This window comes from Synchiropus splendidus, chromosome 2, assembly GCF_027744825.2.
Source record: "Synchiropus splendidus isolate RoL2022-P1 chromosome 2, RoL_Sspl_1.0, whole genome shotgun sequence".
Lineage (NCBI taxonomy): Eukaryota > Metazoa > Chordata > Actinopteri > Syngnathiformes > Callionymidae > Synchiropus > Synchiropus splendidus.
In genome coordinates this window covers 24809751-24837258 of record NC_071335.1, presented here as the reverse complement: position 1 = coordinate 24837258, position 27508 = coordinate 24809751, and the positions used below count along the sequence as shown (strand labels likewise).

Sequence of the window (27508 nt, the reverse complement as noted above, 5' to 3'; positions counted from 1 at the left end):
AGAGAGAGGTGGAGTTGCTGCTTTTTACCTTTAGTTTAGGAATATTTTCGTAATTTTTCTACCCGTCATTTTTTTGTTTTCACATGCATATGGCATTTTTTTTTAAACTCTTTTTAACTTTTTTTAAGGCAGAATGCCATGGTGGTTGTTTATAACCATTATATGTCACTGAAGTAAAATGATTCAGAAAGTTAATCACCCCAAAATTGTAATCCCTTAAATGCCACTTTTGGCCTGTTTTAGTGGATTAAATCTAACTTTGAAATCATGGACATTAAGGTCACAATGATTTTTTTTTCTTTTTCTTCAGCAGTTCTCCTTCAATCACTGACTTAGTTTGTTCATTTAATTATTATCTGTATTTTCGAGCCATTTCCCAGCAGGTGTTGCCTCCCTCTTAACCGTCCTGTCTTCGTGTCCTGTTTTATCACATACATGACGATCATTCTCTGCCCACGTGTATGTTAAAACACAACATAAATCATTGTAATAGACCGACATTCACGTGACAGATGGAGAGTTACCGACAACCGTCTTCTTCGCTTCTCCTGTGTGATGTGGGTGCTGTGTAACAATACTGCCACCTGCTGTTTGACTGAGCTGATGGCAAGGAAGGATGTAAGAATGGAAATAACGAACAGAAAAATTAACTCTAGAAAACATAATGGAAGCATTTCAAATATATTTTAGTAACAAATGAATTATTTTCATTTATGTGATGTTGAACTGCTGAAAAAGGGGGATGCTGAAGTCGCGCGGCTGTTGACCGCGAGTCACTCCGAGCAAACAGGTGAGCACACGTTTTTCTTTGATCAAATTCCACCAGATGAATAGTTTCAGAGGCACCTGGTAAATTAATATTTCAATAAGACAGCGATTTGGCGTGTTTTTTAAGAGGGAGACAGTGTTCTGGCGCCTTTCTTTCAACATTGTTGTCTGACCATGACTTAGCATTCTGCTATCATGTCCGTGGCTCACTGGTCACAGAAGAATTAATGTGTTTATTTGCAATATGAGTTACAGTTCATGTTTTTAAAATATGTATTATATAGCCAAAATGTCGTCAATGGATTGGAAATGAGCTACTTGGGTCTAGTTTGTTTTCAATCAGGCTCAGGTCATTATGAATGCTTCCGGTGGCTTTTATTGTGAAGTTTGTCGACATAAATGAACGGAGTTGTTTTCCTCGTTTAATATTTGAGGGCGGACCGTGTCATTTTTAAATTTTTTTTTGGGGGGGGGGGGATATACCTGGGATAACAGTCTACAGAGTTCTTCAATTGTAGTTCTTATCGGAAAAGTCGGATTCTTAGTTGAACGTATAGAGATTCATATAGAAAAAAGTTGCACTTTCCACACTTCTGGTCTGCAACATGCGTTTTCAAAGAATAATCAAACATATATGTTTATCCTACTAGGCACTTAAGCCAACACATATACATGGCGCCCTCTGGTGTATGATAGGTGGTACAGCAATGGTTATGTTCCCTGTTCGACGGATTACCAAAATAAAAACTTTCAGTAGTCAGATTAATTTAAAGATGAAAATAAATCTACTCTAAACTGATAGCATTATTTCTATAAGTTGTATCTTTAAATTATTGTTGTCATATTTTTAACCCCTTCTATGCCAGGGACATCTGCAGCTATGACTTATTATTGTGACTCATCATATTGGTTTCAAGATTCCAGTGCACCTGGAAAAATCCAATGAAGAATCACTGAAAGCCAAGTGATGTGAACGTTGTGTACTTTAATGCAGGGGACTTGACTCGGTGTCTTTGAACTACAGACACAGTGTTGGAGTGATGAAACAGAACTATTGTGACCTGGAGCTTGGCACATACAGCCATGAATGACTCGACTCACACTCAAGACACGCATAATTATACTGCAATTTTCCATAAAATATGTGTCCACAAATAATTCAGACCTTCACCTTTATGCTCGGGAGAATATGTGCATACAATGTGTGAGCTTTTAAAGTGTGTATCTCTAATCTATGGAAGTAACATCCGAACACACATGCACCATCTATACGACACCTCACACGCCGACTGCACCCCATGTTTAAACCAAACAGTCTGGTTCAAGAGCCAACACCTCGGACAGAGTCCATTTGGTATCTAAGGCAAGAATGTAGTTCCACAGGACTTGATGACTCCAGTAAGATCCATCCACAGTGATCCGTCATTCACTTTTTTTTTTGTTTAGCACCATGGAAATCTCTCTTCACATGACTGGGGTGGAGATTTCCCTCCTGATATCCACTTTAAAAAAACAAATCTCATCATAACTGGGGCAAAGTAAAGTAAAACTTCAGTACACGCTCACGGATACACAACATGAGGCAAGGCTTTACATTACAACTCTTCGGAGTTCACCCACCATATTCATGAGATTAAGCAGAACAACCTTTCCTTTGTCTTGCACTCACACACATACACAGACACACATACAGAATAAACACAAACAACATGAGCTTTACAATAAGACAAATCAACTGCAGCCATTCTATACTGGGTTCAGTTCCCAAACAAAGGCAACAAAAATATCCACCTGCTGTCTTCAATACCTGATCCTGGACACAGACTCAAAAGAAGCACATAGTTCTGTTGTCCATTAGTTGGACTCCACTCTTGACATCAGTCCTTGAACAAGAGTTTTTTTTCCCATGAAAATGGCAAGTGCCTCCATCCGCATGTATTTCCCCTCCATGTTGATATTTTTCCTGTCTCCTCTCAGAGCGCAATAACCAGTGACTCAGACAGAAGAATCTGGACGAGCTTGGCAATCATCCACACGTCCGAGTTGAGGGGACCGGCCGTCCTTTCCTCATTGCCATGGCGAAGGTCCGGGTGCGAGCTGTCCGTATGTGTTCATTTCCTGCTGTGAAGGCTCTCCTGGAACTTGGTACTTGAGTAGCGGATGTGGAAGCCCTTCTTGCTGATGGTGTCGTCGCTATGGAAACGAATCAGCATAGCATCTCCAGGTGAGAAGATTCCCTCTCTTGGCTGCAGTAGACATGTGACAATCAAAGACTGGTACTTTTAATTCACTGCATTATTATGTTTGTTCACTGCACTTCACATAAGTCACTTCAGATGTCAGAAAATAGCTTCTTAATTAGTGGAACAAGAGTTGGACCATCAGTGTGTTGCGGCAACATCTTTTTTTTTTACAATTACAAAAGAAGGAGGATGGTAGTGTTTCATCATGAAAGTCTTGAAATATTAATTATTATTTTGAGACACAGTAGAACAATTATTTCAAACTAAACCAATACTTCATTAGCCTTACCCCTGAACCACAGAAGCGTCCGAGTCTGTGTGAGTTGGTGTCGTATCCGTTGTACAGCTCGATGTAGTCATACCCACAGTCGGCCTCCTCCTCTACCTCAAACGTGATGAAGCTCAGCTCGATGCCGAATCCCGGCTCCGTCGTGATCAGCCAGTCACAGTCAGTGTGCCCCGGGTAGTTGTTGTCCCCAAACTGAGCATGGGAGTAGAGATTCTTCTGCCGAATCTCAGCTTTCAGACGGCCTCCGCATTCTGCAAAGAGACTCTTGTCACCTGGGTCTGATAGGAATTTGAGCGCTGCACCAATCAACCACAAGAGGGCGCTCTTAACCATTGAGTCATTTGCCATCATAACCTCCCACCAATACTAGACTGGCACTTGTTAATTTTAAACGTCCTTGTTTTAATTCACTTTCACAAAGTTATGCTCATCTTCTTTCTTCACTCTCAACGTCGGTAACACTTCAGATATGGGAACACAAATTAATCATCAGTAGTTACTCACTTATTCAGTGTAATTGATCAATTATCGGTCACACACAGGATGCAAATTTATACATTATAATGACTAATAACAGGCTAATATGTTGCTAATACATATATAAATAGGTAGTTTAATTTACCACAATATGAAACTTATGTTTGGTAGACACTAGAGATCAAGACGTTTCTTTCTATCTTCATTGACAAAAATTTCACTTTTCAATTTGGCTTCAACTTGTCAAAAAAACCACAGTGTTTGTCTACCTGTCGAGTGCATCGCCTGGAAGCCTTTCCTCTGCACTGAAGCGTCAGAGATAAAGCGAAGGTACATCTTATTAGTGGTGGAGATGAGCGCCTCCGGGACCTTACTGCCGCATAGTCGACCCAAAATAGCTGCTGTGTCAGTGTCCCCATCGAAGGCCTCAAGATGGTCGTATGCACACTCTTGGTGCTGCTCAATTTCAAACTCACTGAAGGTCTGTGGGGTAGAGACATTGTATAAGCGGTTGGGGGCTGATGAATTCCCTCATTTTCTGGATTGGAACTCACTATTTTGACTCGGTGACCCGGCGTGGCTGTGATGTCCCAGGTGCACTCCTTCCGGCTGGGATACTTGTCTGGCCAGTTCGGGCTGCTCAGTGTCCCACTGGAGCTGTGGATCTTGTGCTTACACTCGGCTGGACAGAGGGAGAAACGTGCAAGCACACACACACACACGAACAGGAAGTTAAAAATCATGGCTGTTCAGGAAAAGGTCAGAGGAAATGGAAACGGGAACAGGAAGGAGAGAAGCAAGAGAGAAAAGATTTCAAAGAAGCACATCCTGGTGACACGAAGAGTGTGAAGCTCGCGTGAAAGGTTTTGAAAGACCGAGGCGTATTTAGACAGCTCTTTCTTTTCATTGCCAAAGAAATAAACTCATAGGAAGAAATCCCAAAATATTTAACTGATACAAAGATTTTGGTTCCAGGACTGACCAGCTGGGTTTTGTTGTCTTCTTTGCCACTGTTTTGTTCTCTTTAGAACTCATTAGTTAAGGGAAAAAAATAACACAATGGTTAATATTTTGTTGTTGCCCAGAGGGTACTTGTTAGTTGGTTCTAAGATGCTGCGGACGAGAGAAGTACAGGAAGAGCTGTACTCAGAGTTTGGATTTCAGTGGGTTTTATGCAGATGGAGGGTAATTTTGTGTGTGTATTTGGCTTTTTATATGATTCTTTAATAGACGTAATTAAACCGAAGATTGTTGGAAACAGGTAACAGTTGAATCGAAGCAGATCTGTTTACCATGACATGGATTATTACAGTCTTATCTCATGCTGATGTAAGACTGTGACTTACATCATTCACAAAAAAGGAAAAGCTCAGGCATCAAGATATATAAGAAATCACAACTCGCATCTCATGACAGTTTTTAAGTCTTTAAGACTCATCCAATTTGAGTTGGATCTACTCGAGCAAGTTTGGATGTCAGGACTTTCAGTGATACCTAACTTCAGAACAGACGTGTCCACACTGCCGGCTACTTCTGGAATAACCATGCTAGTGCAGTGAACGTGAATCCTATCACCAACAGATGATTATCTACACATCATTGAACAGTATTCAGGAGCCACAGGCAACTTACAACTCCCTTAATAATTGGGATTACATTTGAGCACATTTTACACCGCACTACATGGCGGAAGTTGAGTCACGGGGGCAGCAGCCAGGCCACAGAGGCCCGCACTCTAGCCCTAGCAGGGCGAATACTGAGGTGTTTTACTTTGAGTCTCCACTTGAATGACTGGATCCTAAGAGGGAGAGAACTCATTTCGCTCCCAAACCTACTCCTGTAATTGTGACATTGTGCTGCAGCTGGTGGAGTTGTGTTGAAGGGAGAATTAATTTAATGACAGAATGAGAGCAAAGAAGAGATGAGACATGCACAAGTTGAGCCGAGGACATCAAAAGAAACACTTTATTTATTTTTTTAGAAAAGCTGTAATGATGAACAGAATGAACATTTACAAGCACAGATTTATGTGCGAAAAACATGCTCAAATAAAACGTCAGCAGACACATGCTGGAGGACTGTATGAATATGAAGGAAAAGTTTATAAATAGATGAAAAAAATGACACAAAAGTGGGCGACTCATAGTCACTGCAAACTTGTCACAACTGTGGAAACAGCCACATGTATCTCACTCACACACGGAGTGGGAAAATCCATGGAGCAGGGTTACTGGGTCACACTGTGGTACGCCGCACACATGCACAACTGTCAAACTGCCAAATGGAGTGTTTTATGAGCATCACAGGGTGAGAGTGGTAGAAGAAGTTCACAGCACAGCAGGGCTTTGAAGTACCATTTTGTTTCATGCCTAGAAAGTAGCCTTTCATCTGTATTATATTGATTTTAATAATAATTGCTGTGAATCCATTATAGAACCGCAAATGAAAACATTTAGTAAATAATTTTAAGGACAGTATGGGAAATATTGCTTTCAGATTTCATGGAAATGTGCCACATTTGGACTGGATTTTCGGGTTCTGATAAGTTCCGTCATCGAATCGAGTTTTTGATTCTGCTCTCGTGCACATGAAGGATGTGATGTCTGAGTGCAGGCTGCCGATTGCTCCGGTGGATGACCAGGTGTTTGTGCTTGTGTGCGTGCAGATGTGAATGAAAGTGGAACCCACCTTCCTTACAGTCATGTTTGTTCTCATGCAGCACAAAGCCGTGGCGACACTGACAAACGTACGAGCCCACTGTGTTGATGCACTCGTGCTGGCAGCCGCCGTTGTCCTTGCTGCACTCGTCTTTGTCTATGGGAGACACACATGCAACATGTCACTTGTGAGGACGGGGTGGTGTCAGGGCCGTGTGGGGGGGGAACAAGGTAGTGCAGGGTTGTTGCGGTGCTTCAATCTACAGCCCCACTTTCCCACTATACTGTACTGCATTTGTTTAGTCAAAATGTGCATGGAGTGGACTTTTTTTTTTAAAAACCTAATAACAATACAGTTAAAATTTAGTTGGAAGTTATTGAAAATAATAACTTGCTAGAAGTCAAGGAAAATGAGAGGATTGAATCTTAATGATAGCGAAATGAGAACTCAATATAATGCATAAATAGGATGCTCACAAGTGTGTGAGAGGGAGAGAAGATGCCCCTGCAGAGATGGTAGACCAGACACATGTCTGACCTCAGAGTCTGTGAATCAAACAAGATCTGCGTTTAATGAAACAGCTAAATCCTCTCCCTCATGGTGCACACTCAGTGTGTGTGTGTCTGATGTGGTATTACGGTGCTATTGTGGGCTCATTCTCTCTTCAGTCTCCCTAAGAAGCTTTGCTCTAGATGTTACTCTTCCGTGTTCATTGTGACTTTCTCCACACAGACACACACACACACACTTGCTTACTCACACACAGACAACATAAGCGTGGGTGGTCAGACATGTTGCAGGCTTGTGCCCAACCTGAGGTGACCTCAGGCTTCTTGCTGAAGTTGAGTCACTTGTGCTGACACAAGGGTGCTGGTTAAGGAGAGTACTGTGAAGGTGTTTTTGTCACTGTCTAATTATTGGTGTCATAAACAAATAATGTCATAATTGTGCTGCCATTTGCTGACCTATCTATGAAAGCCAGGTTATAATGGTAAAAAAATATGGGTTCAGTGTTTAAAAAGTATGGTGCACCAGCCAAAGTAAAAGTACCTCATAAAAATATGCCATGAAAGGAAGTGTCCACTTGGAATGGTTTAACATGGCGGCAGTGGGAGCTATTAATATGCAGGATTTTGCTTTTGATTTAGGCACCTTTGACATATTTAACATACATAATCATTGTGACATAGTTTCATCAAGTCCAAAGGTTTTCTGTCAAAAGCATTTCTACTCCTCATCATCACAAATCCCATAATGCAGTTAGCACTTTTGAAATGTGTCTTGTTTGAATCCCACATGTGATTCTGATGATCAGGACATTTTTTATTCATTTTATTTCCATCCATTCTTTGTGTCTCATTCCTTTCAAACACCAGAGAAAAGTATGTGGCTCTGAGATAAAGATGTTTGCTGTCATTTCCTTTCAATTAACCAGTGATTTTGTTGTAAAATATTACCACAAAAGAGTCACATACTGAGGGATAGGTAGAAGGTTCATGTTAACTTGTGTCAGCAATACTAATAATGAGCCACAACTGCACTTTTCTGGAGCCGTAAATAAGGACAAGACGTTTGACCAGACAATTCAACTTGATAATGCTGCTGCTGAGTCAGGAATCAAGAATTAATAAGCACAGTCTTTCTGTTGTGTATGTGAGAGAGAGATAATAATAGTCATCATGATAAGACCATAGGAAAAGGAAGATTTCCCCCAAGAGACAAATGGATAAGGCGATCATCCAGGATCCCATCCATTTCCTCATAGCGCTTGTGAGACCAGGAGTCAATCAGAAAAGCTGATTGTGAGGTCATGTTACCTCTGACCTTTGATGAGGTAGCCAGCTTGTTGTTGACATGACCACGAGGGGAAGAGCGGCCACGCTTTCTGTCCTGGCATGACTCAAACACAAACAAACGCTCTGGACACACTGACAGGCTGTCTGAGGGAGAGATGGCAGAACGCAGGGTGGGAGCAGGAGGAGCTGACGGAGGCTCAGGAGACCGAGCATGACACAAACACGCGACATATTGTGACATTTTTACACACACTCACACCCTGATGATAGTAATTGGTTTAAATAGTCCGGATGTCAACGTAAAGCGTCACATGAGATCATATGAAAGCCTGAAATGTTGTCCTTTATGTTCAAATTATTTCACCTTTTTAGTAAAAATTGTAGGTGTCCACAATTTTCAGACTCGCCACCCATCTTTTTGAGCCCCATTTAACACTTTTTTTAATATTCTATGGTCATTCTTACATTGATACGAACCATAGGTAGAATATTGTAAGAAATGTTGAATTTTGTCAAAAACACTAAGACTACAAATCAACTGCAGGAAATAATAAATAAATAATAATAACAATGTGAAATTCCAAAGTTTAAATGTGCAATTTCGTTCATGTAACTGTGTGTAGTATATGCATGACGTAAATATAGACATGTGCACATGTTGGGGAAAAATAAAAATGCACGTGAATTATAACCAAGCGACGACAGTCTAACCTGAGAAGAAGTGAGCCTTGAAGCCTTTCTTGGAGACGGTGTTGTCAGACTTGAACTCAATCCTCATGTTGTTGTACTGAGAAGTGATGACCTCCGGGACCTCGGTGCCACAGTATTTACCATGCAGCTTAGAGTCCGAAGACAGGCCACTGCGGACCTCCACGTAGTCGTACTTGCACACCTACATTCACGCACAAATGAAGCTGCAGTGAGACACATACACGAAGCGGCTGCGACGTCTGGCAGCTCAGGTGTGATCTAATTAGCGCTGACAGAGGAGATTGACTCACCTCGTTGCCCTCTAGCTCGAAAGCCTCAAACTGCATGGAGATGCGGTACTGAGTGGGAGCGACCACCTGCCACACGCAGTTCTTGTTGGGCGGGTACTCTTTAGGCCATCCGGGGGTGCTTATGGTTCCGTTGAGTTTAGAGATAAGACCGCCACACGCCGCTGAGGAAATTAGAGTGTTACGAAACACAGATTTCAGTTCACAAACATAGATACTCCCAGATCATCTTCTGAGTGTGGCATGTTCCGAATGAGGACGGCTGAACTCAAGGCCCAGGCACCTAAGTCAGATTAGCCTTGCAACCATCTCCACAGACAGCTTGTTTGCCTTCTATTTCACCATAATGAAAATTACACTGTTGCCCATGAAGAATTCACAACCCACCTCCACCCTGACTGACACTGACTGATCTTTTTGCCGGTATTGTTGTCGCTTCTTGGGTTTGGCTGCTTACTATGATGTGTGTTTACAGTCACAGAGGGTGGAGAATACATGGACTTCAGTGGGAGAAACCTCCTCACACATCTGTTGATCAGGATGTCATAGTTCTCCAGTTAGTGACTTTGGTTTTCCCACCATTCCTGTTGACATAACTCTTACCGCAAATCCCTTTATTTCTTTTCTTTTCTTTATTTCCCACCACATTCTGAGGTGATAAACCCTCTGCTGTGCAACACTAAGGAGTCCAACCATCATGCTGACTATCATAATGAGTCAGACTCAAAGGTGTTCAGGGACCTTTTGTTTCTGGAACACTGTTGAAATGAGTATGCTGCCTGTTGTTTCCTGTTGACTGAGGTAGCTCAGACCTCTATTCTTCTACAGTCACACTGCAGCATCCAAGGAATGCATGCATTCCAACACACAAACACAAACACACACTATTACCTTCACAGCTCTTCTTGTCCGACGCAAGTTCATAGCCAGGGTCGCAGGCACACTTGAAGCTGCCAAGAGTGTTTACACACCGCTGTTCACATCCACCATTGTCAGGCTTGGAGCACTCGTCCTCCTCTGGATAAGACATTGGCTTTTAGGAACAAACCAACCAATGAAACGTCATTAATGCACACCTTTGAAAAAGTTGGCTGCAAACCCGGCCTTGTTCACAGTCCCGTCCGAGACGAACTTCATCCACAGTGTGTGCGATGTGGAGCGCACATCCTCGGGTTTGTCGTAACCGCAGAAGCGGCCAATCAGAGGGCTTGTCTCAAGCGGGCCATCGCGAACTTCCAGATAGTCATACGCACAACTGTCGTGCCGTTCAATCTGCAAGTGAATAAGACTGAGATGGGCAATTCAATTTCCTAAGGGGCCACATCATGGACTGTGCTGGGGCCCTCAAGCCCAACACAGAAATGGTACTTAAATATTATAAAATCCAGAAAGGTTAACCATGGCATGAGATTATATGGTTACTATGTATTTCACTTCATTGTAAATGACTTCATTTTATATACATTTTATTGAAAGATTCTCATTATTAATTATGAATGTAGGAAGATATTTTTAAGTGCTGAATATTTTGGTGAAATAGTAAATATGATTGAAAAAAAATACTTCATTCTAAGGTATGTTTTGTTAATTTTCAGGTACAAAAGTACTTCATAAAAATAGTGTATTTTTTTACAGAAGAAAATAAACTCCTAAAAAATAGCCAATGAGTTATTTTAGAAATCATAGTTGTTGTTTTGCTATGACCTCTTGAGGGCCACAAAAAGGCAGGCAAAGGGCCAAATGTGGCCCCTGGGCCGCACTTTGCTTACCTCTGCAATAAGGGTTATCATTGTTGCTGTTATTTGGAATCTTTTGGAATTTAAATATCTGACAAACATGTAGAACATACAGTTTAACTCGCCAAAACCTCCACCTCTTACACAAGAACACACACGCAGAGAGTTACCTCAAAGGCCTGGAAGCTGAGTCCAACGTTGTATCCTTCAGACACTGTGATCCTCCACACACACTCTTTGGAAGGCCTGTAGTCGTCTGGGTAGTTGGGGGACTGGATCTGTCCCGAGTCCTTGGTGATCTCACCTCCACAGATCGCTGTGCAGAGCAGAATGTAAAAAACACGGGTGGTTATCTTGAAACCACACACCTGTCTGAGTCTCACTCTCAACTAACCTTCATAAACGGCAGCAAAGCCTTTTCCCACCCAGTTGCTGCTGCTCCGAAACTCAATCCACATTCTGCTGTCGGTGGAGATGAGAACGTCTGGTAGTTTGTCTCCACAAAATCTACCTACGAAATAGAAAATACTTGCTTTTAGATGAGACATCTGAATAATTCTTTCAGGCACATTGACCTAGTAAATTCAAGTCTGATTCCATCCCTATTAACATAGTGAACCTAAATGTGCTTTTGTTAAAACTGTGAGAAACTGTAGTTCAAAAACACTTAACAGAGAAAGGAGAGGTGTCAACCAGAGTCATCACCAGTTTGCTGTAAGACTGCGTGACTGACTGTGACACCTCCATTCTGTCTAGACTAAAACCGTAATTTAAAAAAAGAGTGAGGATTACTGGTTTATACCAGTCCAAACTAGGTGGTCTGCATACCGCTCAGATTCTCTTCCTGACACAACCTTCTCCACTTACCCAGCCTGTGACCGGTATTGGCTTCATGTTTCAGTTAGAACAGCAATCCCAACAGCTTTCAACCCCATCAATACAGCTGCCGTCCAAATCCGCACCGACATCCCACTCCTGGCCACAGGTTCAGGTCTTCTCAGTCTCCTCCACATCAAAGCAGCGTATGACACAGTGGCCATCTTAATCCATCAGGAACGTCTGGTCAGTATTTGGGTCAAAAGCACTGCCTTTCAATGGCTCACTTTATATCCAATTGGCAGAGACTTTTTCATTTGAGTGTGCTTGAGTTCCGCAGAAGAAGTTTCTGTTCCTCGGTTACCTCTGATTATAGAGATCGCTTACACTGGTGACATTTGTCGACACCACGACGCTAAACCAAACTCAGCACTTGTCTCACAACCATGTCACCAAAGAATTTCGTCTTCTTATACATTGGTCATAAAGTAAATCTTACATAACTCGCCAAATATTGTTAACTTTCACGCAATATTTGGTGTGAAGACTGATGAGGTAAACCCCTGAAGCTGGATGTTGATGAGATAAAATGAAATGAATTTCGGTGTTCTTGTCATGGTTAAATCAAGTTAGGGTCCATTATCTTTTCCGACTCACCAAGCAGTGGAGCTTTCCTCCAGTATCCGTCCCGAACCTCGATGTAGTCATACCAACACAAGCTGCTCTTATACAGATCCATGGTGGTGAAGTTGAGGACGATCTAGAAGAACATTTTTTGTTGAGGAGAAATCAATGTGTTTTTGTATTGTGCATGCATGTGTGTACCTTCTCTCCAGGAGTAACAGATATTCTCCAGACGCAGTGTGTGTATGAGGGATAACCATTTGGGTATCCAGGAGATGAGAAGTTCCCGGTTGACTCTTGAAGAGTCTCTCCACATGCTAGAACCAGACACGCACAAAAATGGCTAGAGTTACGTGCATGTGGCATCATAGTTCATACATGCTTTCAGCCGGGATTTTCAAACAAGGTGTCCCAATAATGTATGTTGTGACTCTCCTCTAAAGGGAACCGTGGATATTGATTCCAGGAATTCTGAAATTTCCTGCATTCATAGGGGCAAATTTTGTAGAATTAAGGCACCTTTTTTGTCTCTATTACTCTCCTTATGTAAGAGTTAAGTGTTTTTTGTTTTCACTTTTATTTGAGTTGGGATAAAAATATCATTAGTGAGATTCATCACAGCACCAAACATCCCACCAACAGCCCGAAAACCAGGATGGCACCCATGTTGGCAAAGCCTCAAATGAAAGCATGAGAATTGGCTAATTTTGTTCTAATTTGTCAAAATTTTCCAGGAGAATAACCCTTTTTAATGATGGCACTACTATTAGGGCACTATACGGCACTAATAAAAGGAAATTCAGCGTGTCCAACTGATAAAACTGGGCGCACGTTTTATATATTTTCAATCTAGGGTTGGTCAGATATAACACACATATAACACGTCACATTGTTTGGAAATTCTTAACACAATGACTCTTGTTTTACACATTATTTTGTAATTTTTTGTGGTACAAGGTTTGATTGTAGCTGCCTGTACATCTCTTCTCTGAAAACAAAGTCATAAAACAGCACATTCCAGTTCTCAAAACAGGAGCTTTGTATTTAAACCTAATGAAGATAATGCTTAGAGCTTGCAATCTAAATGAAATCTCCATTCAAATACAGCTATATTGCTTTTATTCTGTGGCTTTTAAAGGATGCTCAGCTATTCCTCCCACTGAGAGGCTTCTCTCCCCCAAAAGGAGGTTAGCCAATTGTGCCAATTATTTCCCTTCATGCATGCTGTTTTCCCCACGCAATGCCCTGGGGTTCTGTTCATCTGCTAGCGAATATGGTTTCACTGAAATACGACCTTACATGCTTCAGGAGTCTTATATCCGTCTCCAGCTGGGGCATCCAAACCAGATCTGTCCAAGCTCAAGATAGTTCCATGTGATAGAGCGAATGATCTAAGTTCATAATTCGCTCATTGTGACCTGAAGTAACACTAGCCTCCTCTTGGGTTAGTGTTTGGAACAACGGCTGAGATCATAAACACGCGTGACGTTATATTTCTGCCTGAATATGGTACAAGGGAAACCACCAGGGACCAAATATGAGCCACAAGAGCACTGTTGTTGAGATTTTAGCAGCTCATTTGGACAGGAACATGACACCACATCTCGAACATGAACACCAACATCTCGGAGTTAATATATCAGTACCTGGACATCTATACAGCTTCCTTGCCTGTGCAATGTCTCCTTTACTGAGTCTGGTCCGCTGGCCGATGGCAGGCCGGACTCCGTTTTCATCTCTAGATGGCAGGATGGTGTCAAGAAACATCCCCCTTTTGGACAAATGGAAAAGGAAACATTTGAAAATTAACCTCCATAATTGTGATTAAATGTAAAGCAAATTCAAATATGTGTACTTTGTTTTACTCAAAACTGCTTTGGACAGTAACTGAATGCAAGTGAAGACTGCATCGGATTCATGAAAGGAGAACTTAAATTCGATAAATCCCACTGGGAAATCGGAATCGGAAATGTCAAGTAATCTTTTCTATTACACTTAAAACTTCAAATGTTACAAAATTATTATACAAATATTGCCACATTCATATGAAGTTCACAGAACCATGGCAATAAATTCTATTCTGATTCTGATTAAAAACAGTACTCTGCCATACCTCAGTTAAAAAAATGCACACGCACCCATTTGCACATAATCACTGTTAACAAACTGAACTGGCCTTCAATAAAACATCTTTGTGGGGAGAAATAAATAACTTTCTAACCTCACTAGACTCTCAAGATATGTCAAATAAAGACGCTCAAGTCCGTCTTAAGTTGTCAAATTCATATTGTCAGTGTCATTCCTCAGTTTAGTTTTCCAGTCATGAGATTCATTGGGTTCCGTTTTATCATACACTCCATTCCTTAATCCAAGCGTGTTACCTTGAGAAGGTGTTCCTGGCGTAGTGCATGATGCTGTCAAAATCATAAGGCTCCCCGAGTGAGTTCACCTCCCCCGGCTCCATCTTCAAGAAGTTATACTCCTGACCTGGTTTAAAGAAAACAAAATGATGGTGGTATCATCAGCTTAAGTGTTGCACCAGTGTTCATTTAATAAAGTACAGACATTTTTGGGCTTCTTTGAGGGATGTGGACCAATGTGTAGAACAGCATGTTTGATGTCATATCTTTATGTCTCATGATGGACATGTTTGGCTACTGGCAATCTTCTTTGTATGTGATCACAGCGATAACTTTTCTCTGTCTGTTTTAGTTCTGCTTTTTATAAGGTAAACACATATCAAAATGCATTTACATTCAACTCGCTGGGTTATTGATAACAGATATAAAAGGGTGTCCAGGCGGTCCAGAGTTGTTTCAGTCTGAAGTGGGTCGATTTTCCTTCGTTTCATTTAACACCTCTCAGTGTCTGCCCGCGACGTCCCTTTGGTGCCGCGAGATGTGACGTGACAGACAGTCCTCAGACCCAGGTGACTTCACAGTCATTATAAGCTACTCCACACTCGCACAGCTCAGACGAGGCTGTGAATTAAAAAAGCCCATCTCACCCGTCTCACCTGGTTGGATGTTATCTCGGATGATGGTCACATGATCATCACGATCAGGCCGCGTATGCTCGTGCCAGAATCCAATGACATGGCCCAGTTCATGCACTACGATGCCAAACTTGTCACAGTTCTTGCCAATGGAGATGGCCTGAGGCCCGTTGCCACGGCGACCCACATAGGAACAACACCTAATAAGGATTAGTAGGAAGTTGATAGCAGGGAGATAGACATTCACATTACACTTTCGACAGTTCAAATGAACATTGCTTTGTCCACACAGAAACACAACGTTCAGGATTTCCTCATCAGAAGACTGTCAGCTTTTGTTTACATGCAACAGTAGTTTCATAACCGGAATGGAACAGGCTGTGAGAGGTCCTGCATTGCTGCCCACTGAACACACTCTCATAAACACTCACTAAATACTCTCTCTACTAGTGGAGACATCAGTGCCAGGCTAACAAATCTGATTAAAGTTATCCAAGGGGCTAAATGCCACGGTGAGATCAGGAGTCACCGAAGAAGATAGGAACTTGGTGAACACCGGCTCTAAAATCAACTCTTTCATTCTAAGGTTTCACTCTGCTGTACTACTACTGGTGTACACTAAACTATCCATCTTGTATTCACCAGACAGTCCATGAATAAGGTATTACATTGATTTTATAAGGGGATTCATAATTCTATTAAGCTGTCAGAGCAAAGTCTGATCCTTAGAAAAGGCCAACAGGCGTTAAAAGTAGCAAGTTTTCACCTCTTATTGTATACAGTGCTTCACTTTAGGACACTTCAACCTTTGCTGAATGTCCATGAAAGCTCTTCAACTTTCTGTCATGTAATATAGTGTTGTATTCAAGACTGTGTGGACCACAGATTTATTCATGACTGCTTCTGCTTCTTTTGCAGTGAGAAATCAACATGTGTCCATGTGACTCATAGACTTATGCTTTGATATTCTGTGTTCAGTAAGGTCTCAATGGTCTCGCCTTCCTCATTGGTCTTGGTCTCCTTACGGTCTTGGCACAGCCTTGACTACAACACAAATGTAATCCATAACATCATATGCTAGTGTTGCATTGAGCTGCTTGAGTTCTTTAAAATTAGGTATTGCATCACCTCAAAAAACTGCAGAGCATTCTATTGCAAAATGACTTTTTATTGCAGCAGAAAAAAACTTAGTGTTATGGCATTCTTCTGAACTTGCGCCCTGCACTTGCTGATAATTTATGAAGAAATATTTAGACCTGTAAACGTATTTGTCGGCTCAACAATAGATCTGTTAACTAAACCCGAACGCCACTCAAAAACCCTCAGCCTCACTACCAGTGGGTAAAGGGGCAGCACTGTACAAACACACTCTGACCCCACTGCGCAGTTACTCCCCAGAACAATGTGCTTCTGCAGAGCTCTGACCAAAAAAAAACGTGCAGGAACATACAAACACTTAGTGCAGAGCGGCGTGATTGGTGGGACGGGGAAACAGGAGCAGGACAGGAAGGAAAGTAGAGCCATTGTTGAGTGACCGTATCGTCTCTCGCTGTGACAAGGTCACTAGTGAACCCTGAGCATTCACATTAACGCACACACACTCACCCACAAGGCCGGTAGGTGAACACGATGTAGCTTTCCTCGTCCGTCTTCTCAATAAAAGTCACGCAAGTTTGTTTCTCCCAGTGACGCATGGCCTGCTTGAACATGGCTCTTTGGCTACCTGGAACACACACGTTCCACATCCTATTTCAAACAGTCACAGACCCGTGTGTGTTTTAGTTGTGAGCGTCACACAGCACCGTCCAGCTGAGTTGCTTACCAGTGAAGTTTCCTCCAATTACGTAGGGAATAACTCCTCCGGGCCAAATCCTCTCCGCTCGCGATGTGGCCGCTCGAGGAATTCGAGTCTTTGACTTCACACTTTTTACTGTTTGGCTCTTCGGACTTGCGGCAGACCCTCTGCCAAAGTTCTTTGGTAAATAGTCTGAGGAGAGCCACACATTCTTAAATGCTATAGTTCTGGCTTCTAAAGTCACAACTGGTCAGGTCAGAGTACATCAGAAAATTGAAGAATTTGTTTTTAAGTCAAAACTAACATCAAATTTCTCTCACGATTAATGGATATTGAAAGAGATGAGGGAGTATTTACTGACAAATAGAGACATCCATACTCTTTTTCTAAGGTACTTTCAGTCATGAAGATTGGAAAGCACTTATTGAATTTATTTCTTGCTTACTTACTGTCAATAGTCAGTAATTTTAGTGTTGTTCAGAGCGTAATGTAGGTGACCAGTCCAGGATAAAATACAGACACTAATGTGTACTTTATTATGAGAAATTACCGGATATTTGAATTACCATAAATAAGTTGTTTATTTGTGGTAGTTAATGCTCCAGAATGTAAAGTGTGACACTTTCAATGACAATGGGATTTATGGAAAGGCACAGAGAGAGCGCATACCTTCAGCAATTCTCATGAAAACTCAGCAGCCATTTAATGAAATAAAACAACTTCCAAGATTAATTAATTGTATTGATTCTAGAGAATATTAATAACTCTCCGTGCCTGATGCAAACCTGTGACCTTGGGGTCCAAAGTTCTAACCCTCTTAAAGAAGTTTATCAACTCATCTTGTCACAATTTTTTTTTTCCGAGAAAGTTGTTGTGCTGCAGTGATTCAAAAGTGTACAATATATGCAAGTATTCTGGGTAAGGGTTAGGATTACAGATCTCTCTTGATGTGGCGACGCAGGACCTCATCTCTGATGTAGCATTTCAGGGTTAGAAATACCACCCCAAGTTTGAATTCTGTCCAACAAGGATCTTGTTCCAAAGAAAATTCCAAAGAGCAGACCAAAATCACTTCTATATTTAACCAAATATAGAAGACCAACGGAGTGAAAGAGGAAAAGCTTTCCAAAAGAATTGAGGTTTCATCCTTACCTAGACCAAATCTACGTATTCGTTCAAGTAGCAGATATAACGATCCCTTTTTCTGAGCAGCTTCACGTTCTTCCAGGCCACCTGACACACACAAGGGTAGGATTCAGAACACGAACAAAGAAGAAAACCATTCCTCACATCTGTGGTGAAGTGTACAGAAGCCGTATGTGAGGCTAATTCACTCACCGGACGTGTGTCCGTGCTGCGAGTGTGCGCGCACGTGTGTGTGTTGCGTCAGGTCTATCGTCCTGTCGATCTGGAACATGCGCAGGTCTTCCTCGTCCAACGCAATATCGCCCCAGAATACCACTGAAAGACAGTAGAAAAGAAGGCATGTATGTCACCACATGATTGATACTGATGAATAAAGAGAGATGAAGGGAAGATATCCATCACTGAATGATCAGCTGACCAGCGTTTTGGCCCTCCGTGGGAAGCTGGACTCACAGAACCATTGTTCTGGACTCTGCTTTGGCAGTATAGAGGTGAAAAACCGGCAGCAAGCTAATTATATTACACAGCAGCAGTATACTAACACAAGATGTTGGTCAGTAGGATGAGTTGGGTCAAAAGGTCAATGTGTAACTTCAATCATTTTTCTGCACTCCGCTTTCCTCCCACTGTCTAACAACTTACACAGGTTCTATAGTGACTCTAAATAGCCTGTAGGTGTGTGTTTCCTGCATGGGCCTGTGAAGATCTTTCCAATGGTCTCAAGAGTCAGTGGCATGATGTAGTTAGTAGCACCTTCAGCATTGGAAAATCAAAAGAAATTGTTCAGTGTTTTATGTCACCCTCAACCATGTTTTCATTTAATCGCATTAGAGCTGGTCGTAGTGCGAGCTGTGCAGTTCTTACAGTCTATTAGGGAAACAAAACCGGTTCATGTCACACACCTGGCTCAGTCAAATGTTTGTGATCATTTATCGGCTCATTCCTGACACTGACTCTGAGTTTCGGTTATAGATGCATCATTTTTGTAAAACTGGGATCAACACACTGCCATTTATCTTGCTTCTATAAATCCCACTTTAGCAGTGAAGCATTGCTGCTGTTCTTCAAAGCGGCAGCAGCGTTGACTCATGACTTCTCCATGTCGAGATCAATTGTGATTCTTAATCCTTCTTTTTCGAGTAGAGCAATGAATGTTACAAGACTCCATGAAGGGAATCTGAGTCCACGAATTTGCTTTGGGATGTTTCCGTTGCCCAACTGGGTCATAGGAAATCCTCTATTGGACATTCCCATTTACCCAATATTTCAATGTGAAACAAATGGTGGCAACACTCAAATCCAAGTCAACTCACTTTTACTATCGAGATGGGTCACTTTAAAGCAGTGTCCAACTAGTTGCAGTGTCAGTAATAAGTCATCGGGGAACTTAAAGTTTCCTGGAAAAACCTGCTGACACATGGAGAGGAGAAAGCTACAAGAGCAGCAGAAGTTACTGTGGTAGTAAGTTTGGCCCATCGATTGTTGGGGTCTTGTCCATCGATAGAGTTGCTATAAATAGAGCAAAGTCAATCGTGTGTGAGGTGGGCTGAGGACAGAGAGCAAAGGAGATGCAAGAGGAAAGGCATTGATCCAAAACCCTTTAAAGTCTCAGTAGACCTGCATCATGCTGACCAGGGACTCGCAGTCTGTCCTTCATCAAGGGTACTGCAGCAAATACACACATTCCAACACACTATTTATTTAAGTACTTCTCCAGACTCATGGTGGATCACGCATGAATAGGGAGTATTTTTAATACACTTGATGACCACGAAGATGAAATCCTGAAAAGAGACAGTGAGACAGTGCAAACATTCTTGGAACGATTTTATCATAAGACTCAGAAATGACAGAAAAGAACCAAGCTATACATATAAAATAAAGTGCTGGGGAAAAACCTATTAGAGAATTCAAAGAAGAATGGCTCCAAACGTGTCATAAAGAAGAAGAAATAAATAGACTCTCAAAGTTCTCAATTTAATTAGGTGTCAAAAGGCTGGAAAACAATTTAAACAGAGATCTTTGAAGGAGAAACTTTAAGGAAGGCATTCAAAATACTATGACCGAGAACTCTAGTGAAGACAGAGAGATCAACTGCTGTGGTTAGGTGAGAATCAGATCGGATCTAGATAAATCATCTGCAAACAAGTCTCCTGAACTGAAGACCAGAAGCCTGGCGTTGGAGCCACTATGTTAAATACTGAAACCATACATTCTTGGAGCAAGAATTTACTTCCCATGTGCCTTTTAAGATGCATTTAACATGTTAAAACTGAGCATGGCAAAGACAATTCCATAAACTTTGGAAGTCTTAATGGTCTGACTGACTGAGCGCCAAACCAAATTGGAAACATCACATTTCTCTCCAATTTTTTTGTAAATTTTGGCACCCTCCAGATGAACCCTGTTGACTAACCATCGGTCAGTGAAACTGACCGTCTTGAATTCTGGAATCACAGCTCCTGCACTAAAAAGTTGTATCAATTGCTTGGTAGAGAGCCAAGTGGGGTTTTTTTTCAGTGGAATAATGACGGGAAAACAAGAAAATAAACCAAATATGTGGGTTTTGGTTTGTTTAACTGCTGAAGGGCAAATGCCAGACAAACAACTACACTTGGTCACACACTTGTAGACAATCGAGACACAGATGTTTCAAATCTGCTCTAGAGAAACCTGAACAGGAACCAGGATGGTTTTTGTCAAGTCACGCTGGTGTGTGCTGTGACTCATTACTCTGACTCCACTGTAGTGCAAGTCTCCATTTTCTGAGTGCATAATAATGAGGAGGTGTTTAAGTGTGTCGTTCTGAGGTGAAAACTGAGTGTGAGAACGAGTCACAAATACTCGACCAATCGCACTCGGAGCTGAAGGCACACACTGAAAAACCATATCAGTTTTTCTCTCATATAAACACAGTTTTACTTCATCCAATGAGCTCATGTCATCCCTTGAATTAAACAAGAGAATTCATGAAGATCTAATCTCGCAAAACAAAACTGCACTTCATGAAGCACACACGTGAAAATATGACATGATCAATGAACCAGATATCAGTTCCATCACTGGTCTTCCATGTGAACAGACTTCACTCACAAGTGTTTTGTCAGCCTAGTTGGCACAGAGCTTTACAACGTTGGAGCAGGAGACTGTTTCATGCTGCAAGGCTGATTAGTTGCAGGCACATCAGGGTGAGATGACGATAGAGGAAAGGTACAAAGACAAAAAGTGCAATAAATAAATAAATCTGTCGCATCAATTGGTGGTAAAAACACATGCAATAATAAAGGTTTATGATACGTTATGAGTTCAATACATAATGCATTTGTAAAGAGTCTGAAAAGTGTCAAGAAAGTTGGGATGGTCTGGTAACACTTTTCTTAAAGGTCTCATTTCTAATGCATTATTGCATTTATTAGGCTTTTTAGAACATGTTACCAATGTTCATAATCATGTAAGGCAACTTATGACCAGGTTTATAAAATATAATTGGTTGTAGACTTAAATTAATGTAGCTATGACATGCTTTAGAAAATTCAGAACATGTTCTATCAAGCCTTATAAATACACTATAATCTCTCAAATGTGGAAATAATACATTATACATGAGACCTTGACATAAAGTCTATGATATTATGTTACATCAAAGCTGGTCACTCTGCATGAATCTTCAAGCGGAACATTTCTCTGACTATACATTGTGATGTTGTGATTAAATTACGATGGATGGAAAATTTAAGGGAAAAAATAGAGGCTTCGTGAAATAGTGTCTGGATTTACATAGTCCACTTGAATTTTTTTAGACAATTTCATTGAAACTCACATCATTTTTAAACAGTGAGCAGTGAGTTTCTGAATTTTGAAAATGAGCATATTGTTCTATAACACCTCAGATGTGGATGGATAGGTTACTTCAAAAGACTTTATGCAACAAAGAGTTCGCTCATCACTGCAGTACTTCCACCCTGATGTTCTAGCTCAAATGTCCAGATGCAACTGAAATGGGATGTTGTGATCATTACTTGGTGAAGAAGATGCCAGTGAGTCGCCGGCCACGCTGCGACAAAAGCACTAGTATTCCTTTTGTTTTTTCAGCTCCAACAAACTAACATGTATGTTTTGCAATTGTGGGAAGAAAACATTGAAAACCCCTTGGAAGCGCTGCAAAAACACAGAAGGGCCCCAAGTTACTGATGTTGACACTGGGAAATGCTGCTGCAGACAACAATGCAACGCTGGGTTAGGACTCACTGGGATGTTTGGAGAGCACAACAGACAGCATCTCCACACTAAGCTCCTCATTAAACAAATTCAGGGTCGCACAGCAGGGGGCATGCAGATGTGTGTCTGTGCATGTGCCACTCCAGTTATAATAGTATTATACTCCCTCTGCAATGGTGATTGTACCTTAATATCAATAAGAGATTATCTCTGGCCTGTTTGGGGATTTTCTCCAAAAGTAATCATTGTGCAAGCTGCTTGATCCATTTTAGCCCTCAGTGAGTAACAGTAGGTGCTGCGGCTCCAGGCCTGCTAAGTCCCGACACGATAAGGCGAGGTTACCACAGTACACGCACAGAAACTTTCTCTTATAACCTGCCTCATGAGAGACTCCACCCATATGATTCACTCAACCCTAGACAGCTGGAAACTGTAGAATTGAGGTTTGTTGTTGAAGCTGACTGTGGTGACTGGCTGCAATAAACGCTTCCAGCAAACGTAGTAAAGCATCTTTAGGAACATTGTAAATCAAAGTTGTGTCCATGTTGTGTTGCTATGAAAATGGTTTCATGGCAACTGCATTAGAAACTTGACCTCCTCACTCAGGACTAGCTATTATTTGTGGGCTTGATTCTTCTGTGATTCTCTGAGATGTTGTCCCCGTATGACCATCCTTGCAAGCAGATCCTAAAGCAGACCCTGGAAATTCAGTGGATTGATGAACAATAAGCACAGGGCACTTGCTGAACCATGCATTCCAAAAGTTTCGCCTGAACTTAGTAATCATCTTTCATGTAGCTTCTTGCAAGATTCAAGCTGTCTCCTTGTTTTACAGGCTGAAGTGCAGCCTTAATAAGTGTTAGCCCTGCCGTTCACTGGTCCTGTTGAGGAACTTAAACCAACAATCAGACCCACTCGTGTTTGTTTTCCATCTGGAAGCGCTGGCTTTGCACTCAGTCATAGGGATTTACTTTCATTCAGCGATTTCTTTCGTCCACGTCCAAGGAACTCACACATACGTGTTAACAATTCCATTAATCCGATTGGCCACAAGAAAGGTCAAATTTCAAGCAAGGCAAATATAAGAATCAGTAACTTGGTCAGTAACTCAGGTGATGTTGAACATTTGTCAACATTTATGTAAGATATATGCGTGTCTCTTGTGTACAGGTCACTTCAACTGCTGCTTGGATAATGACAATTGATGTAGATTTGCTGGCCCTGCTGTTAGTCCATACATTTTCAGGGCGTCACTGGATCCTATACCAAACTTCCTTGGGTATGAGGCAGGGGACACCTTGAAGAGGTCCCCAGTCTACCTCGTGGGACATAACCATTCACACACACTCACACCTAGGGACATTTTCAAGGACTCAATGAACCTCTGTTTTTGGACTGTGGGAGGGAACCAGAGTAATCTCACACTCCACCCAGAAAGGACTGAGGTCGCCTCATGCTACAAACCCCACCATGTGCCCCAACCTGATATTAGTTACTGGAGTATTTTGTCTGACTCACTTGCATTTGTGAGACTCAATTTATAGAGTCCAATCTTCGTTGCGTTGACTCATTCAAGTGTGTAAGACTGGGCGAATCTGTATTGCTTTGTGTCATGATTGATGCTTCCTCCATGGTGAATGACTCACAGCAAATCCAGGTCTCGAAAGCATTCAGTCATGACTATATGATTTTCTGCATCAGCGCCCTCAGGAGGACATCATAAGTAAATTCAACTTTGCTCATTTTGTGTGTCCTGCAGGCTTATGTCTGAGGCTCCAATTTTCCCACCAACGTCGGAAGAAGATGAGAAAAACCAGGCTGCTAGAGGTTTCTGCGCGCCATGTGTGAGTCTACGTGCAGCAGCACTCACTAGTTGGACTCAATACTGTTTATATTTCGTTTATAAATACCATTAGCACAAGACTAGGTGACATAAAAGCAGCAAACGTTTAATTATTAAGGAGTGTGCGGCAGGTTGGGTGGAGGGACAGCATTGCTGACTCATGACTTCTCCGTCTCCGGAACAATGACAATTCTAAAACAAACATTTGGCTCTCAGCACGACAGGAGAGTTTGTGCTGAGGCGGGAATCCTGAGGAAGACTTCGGAAACTCAGTGGCAGAGGCACTCTGCCCGGGAAAATCCTGTTTAATATAATATGAGTGAGACCGGTTGTTCTGCGGCTCGCGGACGCACTCTGACTGCCACAGTGTCAAACACACAACGGACACACATCGCTCTAGTTTCCTTCTTGCTGTGGGTCGGGGGGAAGGGATTACGGACGTTGATGTTCACTGTCACGACAAGTCAGGCTTCAAAGCATGGAGATAGAATGTCTAATACTTAGTGAAGTATATACTGCGTGCAAATATTTCAAAGTAATAAAAGGTAGTAACAGACAAGTGAACGAGATTAATTATCATATTTCTATCCTTGCCTGGACGCAACACGTCAGAATTTAGTGGAGCTCTTCTTCCCTCCCTCGCCCCGGCTAGCCAGGATCCAATTCGTTTGATCAGGCTGTCCATAAGAAATGAAAGAGGTCACCTTTGTGTCGAGGAGCAGACGAGCCTTGCTGAACAAAAACTGTTCTTTCCATGCAGCTTTTTGCACTGAACTCAGTTTGAACCGAGCTTTTACGAGAGTAGTAGAGTGGGGAGAAAATACTTACGTCCCCAAAGGACATGGTGGTTGTCGGAACGTGACGGGCGGGGGCTTAAAATGGCAGAGGCCACCACACGATTAAAATGGATTGATGAGTTGTATCAAAGTTGTGGCAGCATGACCCTATTGGAAGATGAAAACCTCCATCTTAAATGGAGAATTGCTCTGTGAGGTGGATGCAGAGGAACCATGATAAGATTGGGAAGATCGGTCAATGAGTGATGACCTGTTTCTGCTCCAGTCATTGAGATTCACTTTAAGAACATGAATGACCATAGCTACTCATATTTTCTGAAGAGGATCGCAGGGGATTAATTTGCTCCTGTTTTAGTAGCACAAAATACGGCACGATTATTGTCATAGCACAGATAAATGTAAACATTTTCCGGTGACTTCACTTGTAACTGCTAATAACCAAAACAAGTGCTTGTATTAACTGTTTGTATCCCCATTGGATATGAATTTTAAGAAACTTCCTCCACTAATCTTTGAAACAATGATTTGGATTTTCAGTGGATAAAATTGTGTGCACATACAGTGTCTTTTGAATGTAGCTATTATAGCGGTGATGTGACAAAATGCCTCTACTCATGTGGCTTTTGTCATTCTTCTGAAAAATACCTTCCAATATTTTACTTATATTTTTCAGATGAAATTCAGAAGAAAAAAATAGTTTGATCAAATAACATATCTTGAATATTTTTCTTATTTTATGATATTTTAGAGGCAAAATTCAAATTAAATTTCTTTTTCTTCTGTCCTTCTGTCGTAGTATTTTCACAGTATTTTATTGCCCACCCCTGTGCCAACGTTTGCCCCTTAAATAGATCAAATGCAATGCCTACCATCCATAGAGGACAGGCCTCTCTCTCATGTATCTTTGCAAATTTCTCCATCAGAAAAAGTTGACCAACCTGCACTAGTCACGCTGAACTGCATAAATTCCAATATATTTTTATTTCACCCAAACATGTCTGTTTTGTATTCACTTGACAGGTTAATCTTTTTCTTTTTCTTGACTTGACTGATGCATGTGCCTTCAGATGTGTTCCCATTTACCCGACACTTGAAGTCTTCTTGTCATCACAGCATCAATTTAGTTGTATTTAGCTGAAATAGCTCTGTGGTCTGCCAGCACTTTCCTTCATGCAGATAATAAGCAGAAGCCCACAGACCGCAGCAAAGGCATGACAATGTTAAGTTCTGAAGAAGACTCCACTTCAATTATCCTTTCATTCTGGAGCAACTTGACCTAATTTCCTATAATCCTAGTTTCAGGATGGAAAGTTATACAGCCAAGGTCCTTTGTCATGCAGTAGATTCCCACTACTGTCTATTAAACTCCGCCGGATCCTTTGCCCCTGGGAGTTATGATTGGCAGCTGTAGGATTATGCTGATTACCTAACTACTTTTACTACAACTGCCCGGGTTTTTTTTGCTGTAGGATGGCTCGAGGAGTAACAGCTTCCCTCAGACTCAGCGGTTTGTTTAGCTTTCGCTCTGTGTGTGAGCTTTTTATGAGAATTGTGATTTGGAAGGAAGCATGAATGACTCGAGTGAGTGTAGTGTGTGTGTGTGCATGTGTCATCTCCAGCTGAGTAGCAGGATGCAGACAACCAGGAAGAGATAAGGCAAAGTGAATGGAGGGAGCTGGACGTGATTGTGTGTATGTTTGCGTGCATATGTGTTCAGGTTGGAAAATCACTTTACAAAGGGCTGGAAGTGTGTGTTCTCCTGCCTTGGAGTGCAGACCTGGAGGAGATAAGCAGACAGGCTGCGTTTTCCCAGCGAAAACAAGAGGACGTTTACCAACGTCTTAGATGATGGCACCGGGTCGGCTCTGGAATGTTTCTGCTTCTTACGAATGAGCGGTTTAAAGTGTAATTAGACAAACCTAATTGACCACCAACATATCCAAAAACACTCTCTTGGGTGTTCTTCTTCTTCTCGGTTCCAGTAATTTTCTAGCAATAAACCCCATCACCCAAACATCTCGGCCTCAAAAGGATTTACAACGCCGCATCTTGTCAATACACTGAGGTTTTTGTCTGAAGTTTTCCCCCTTTATGTCATGGGAATAGCTGAAGCACATCAACCACTAAATAAGTGATAGAATCCTGAAGTTGAAACATGCTTGTTACAATCTGGAATTTCTGAGGCAGAATTTGGAATTTAACACCAACATGTGCTGTAAATTCCCTGAGTTGGGGTGCTCCCAATAAGGATTCTCCAAGGAGAGTGAGGCAAACTTGGAGGCGCAACCCTGGAACCCTTCAAGACAAGC

The 27508-nt window shown here is 41.7% G+C and overlaps 1 protein-coding gene and 1 long non-coding RNA gene across 2 annotated transcripts in view; one reads left to right on the top strand and one right to left on the bottom strand.

Moving 5' to 3' along the window:
• The first annotated feature begins 21 nt into the window (after nucleotides 1–21).
• On the top strand, nucleotides 22–25759 carry LOC128753339 (uncharacterized). The gene is made up of 3 exons (XR_008413843.1): nucleotides 22–790; nucleotides 2746–2992; nucleotides 24319–25759. It is a non-coding gene; the product is annotated as an uncharacterized LOC128753339 (long non-coding RNA).
• Nucleotides 1357–27508, bottom strand: part of tll1 (tolloid-like 1) — a 32564-nt gene continuing 6412 nt past the window's right edge. Inside the window, exons 3-22 of the mRNA XM_053854935.1 lie at nucleotides 18534–18656; nucleotides 18348–18428; nucleotides 17223–17387; nucleotides 17006–17123; nucleotides 15422–15600; nucleotides 14787–14892; nucleotides 14052–14176; nucleotides 12607–12722; nucleotides 12439–12541; nucleotides 11360–11476; nucleotides 11136–11281; nucleotides 10306–10501; nucleotides 10121–10246; nucleotides 9233–9393; nucleotides 8943–9123; nucleotides 6466–6591; nucleotides 4332–4459; nucleotides 4047–4260; nucleotides 3301–3551; nucleotides 1357–3014 (exon numbers count right to left, since the gene is read on the bottom strand). Of these exons, the coding sequence (XP_053710910.1) occupies nucleotides 2880–3014; nucleotides 3301–3551; nucleotides 4047–4260; nucleotides 4332–4459; nucleotides 6466–6591; nucleotides 8943–9123; nucleotides 9233–9393; nucleotides 10121–10246; nucleotides 10306–10501; nucleotides 11136–11281; nucleotides 11360–11476; nucleotides 12439–12541; nucleotides 12607–12722; nucleotides 14052–14176; nucleotides 14787–14892; nucleotides 15422–15600; nucleotides 17006–17123; nucleotides 17223–17387; nucleotides 18348–18428; nucleotides 18534–18656 (2897 nt within the window). The 3' untranslated portion in view covers nucleotides 1357–2879. The remainder of the gene's footprint in view (nucleotides 3015–3300; nucleotides 3552–4046; nucleotides 4261–4331; nucleotides 4460–6465; nucleotides 6592–8942; nucleotides 9124–9232; nucleotides 9394–10120; nucleotides 10247–10305; nucleotides 10502–11135; nucleotides 11282–11359; nucleotides 11477–12438; nucleotides 12542–12606; nucleotides 12723–14051; nucleotides 14177–14786; nucleotides 14893–15421; nucleotides 15601–17005; nucleotides 17124–17222; nucleotides 17388–18347; nucleotides 18429–18533; nucleotides 18657–27508) is intronic.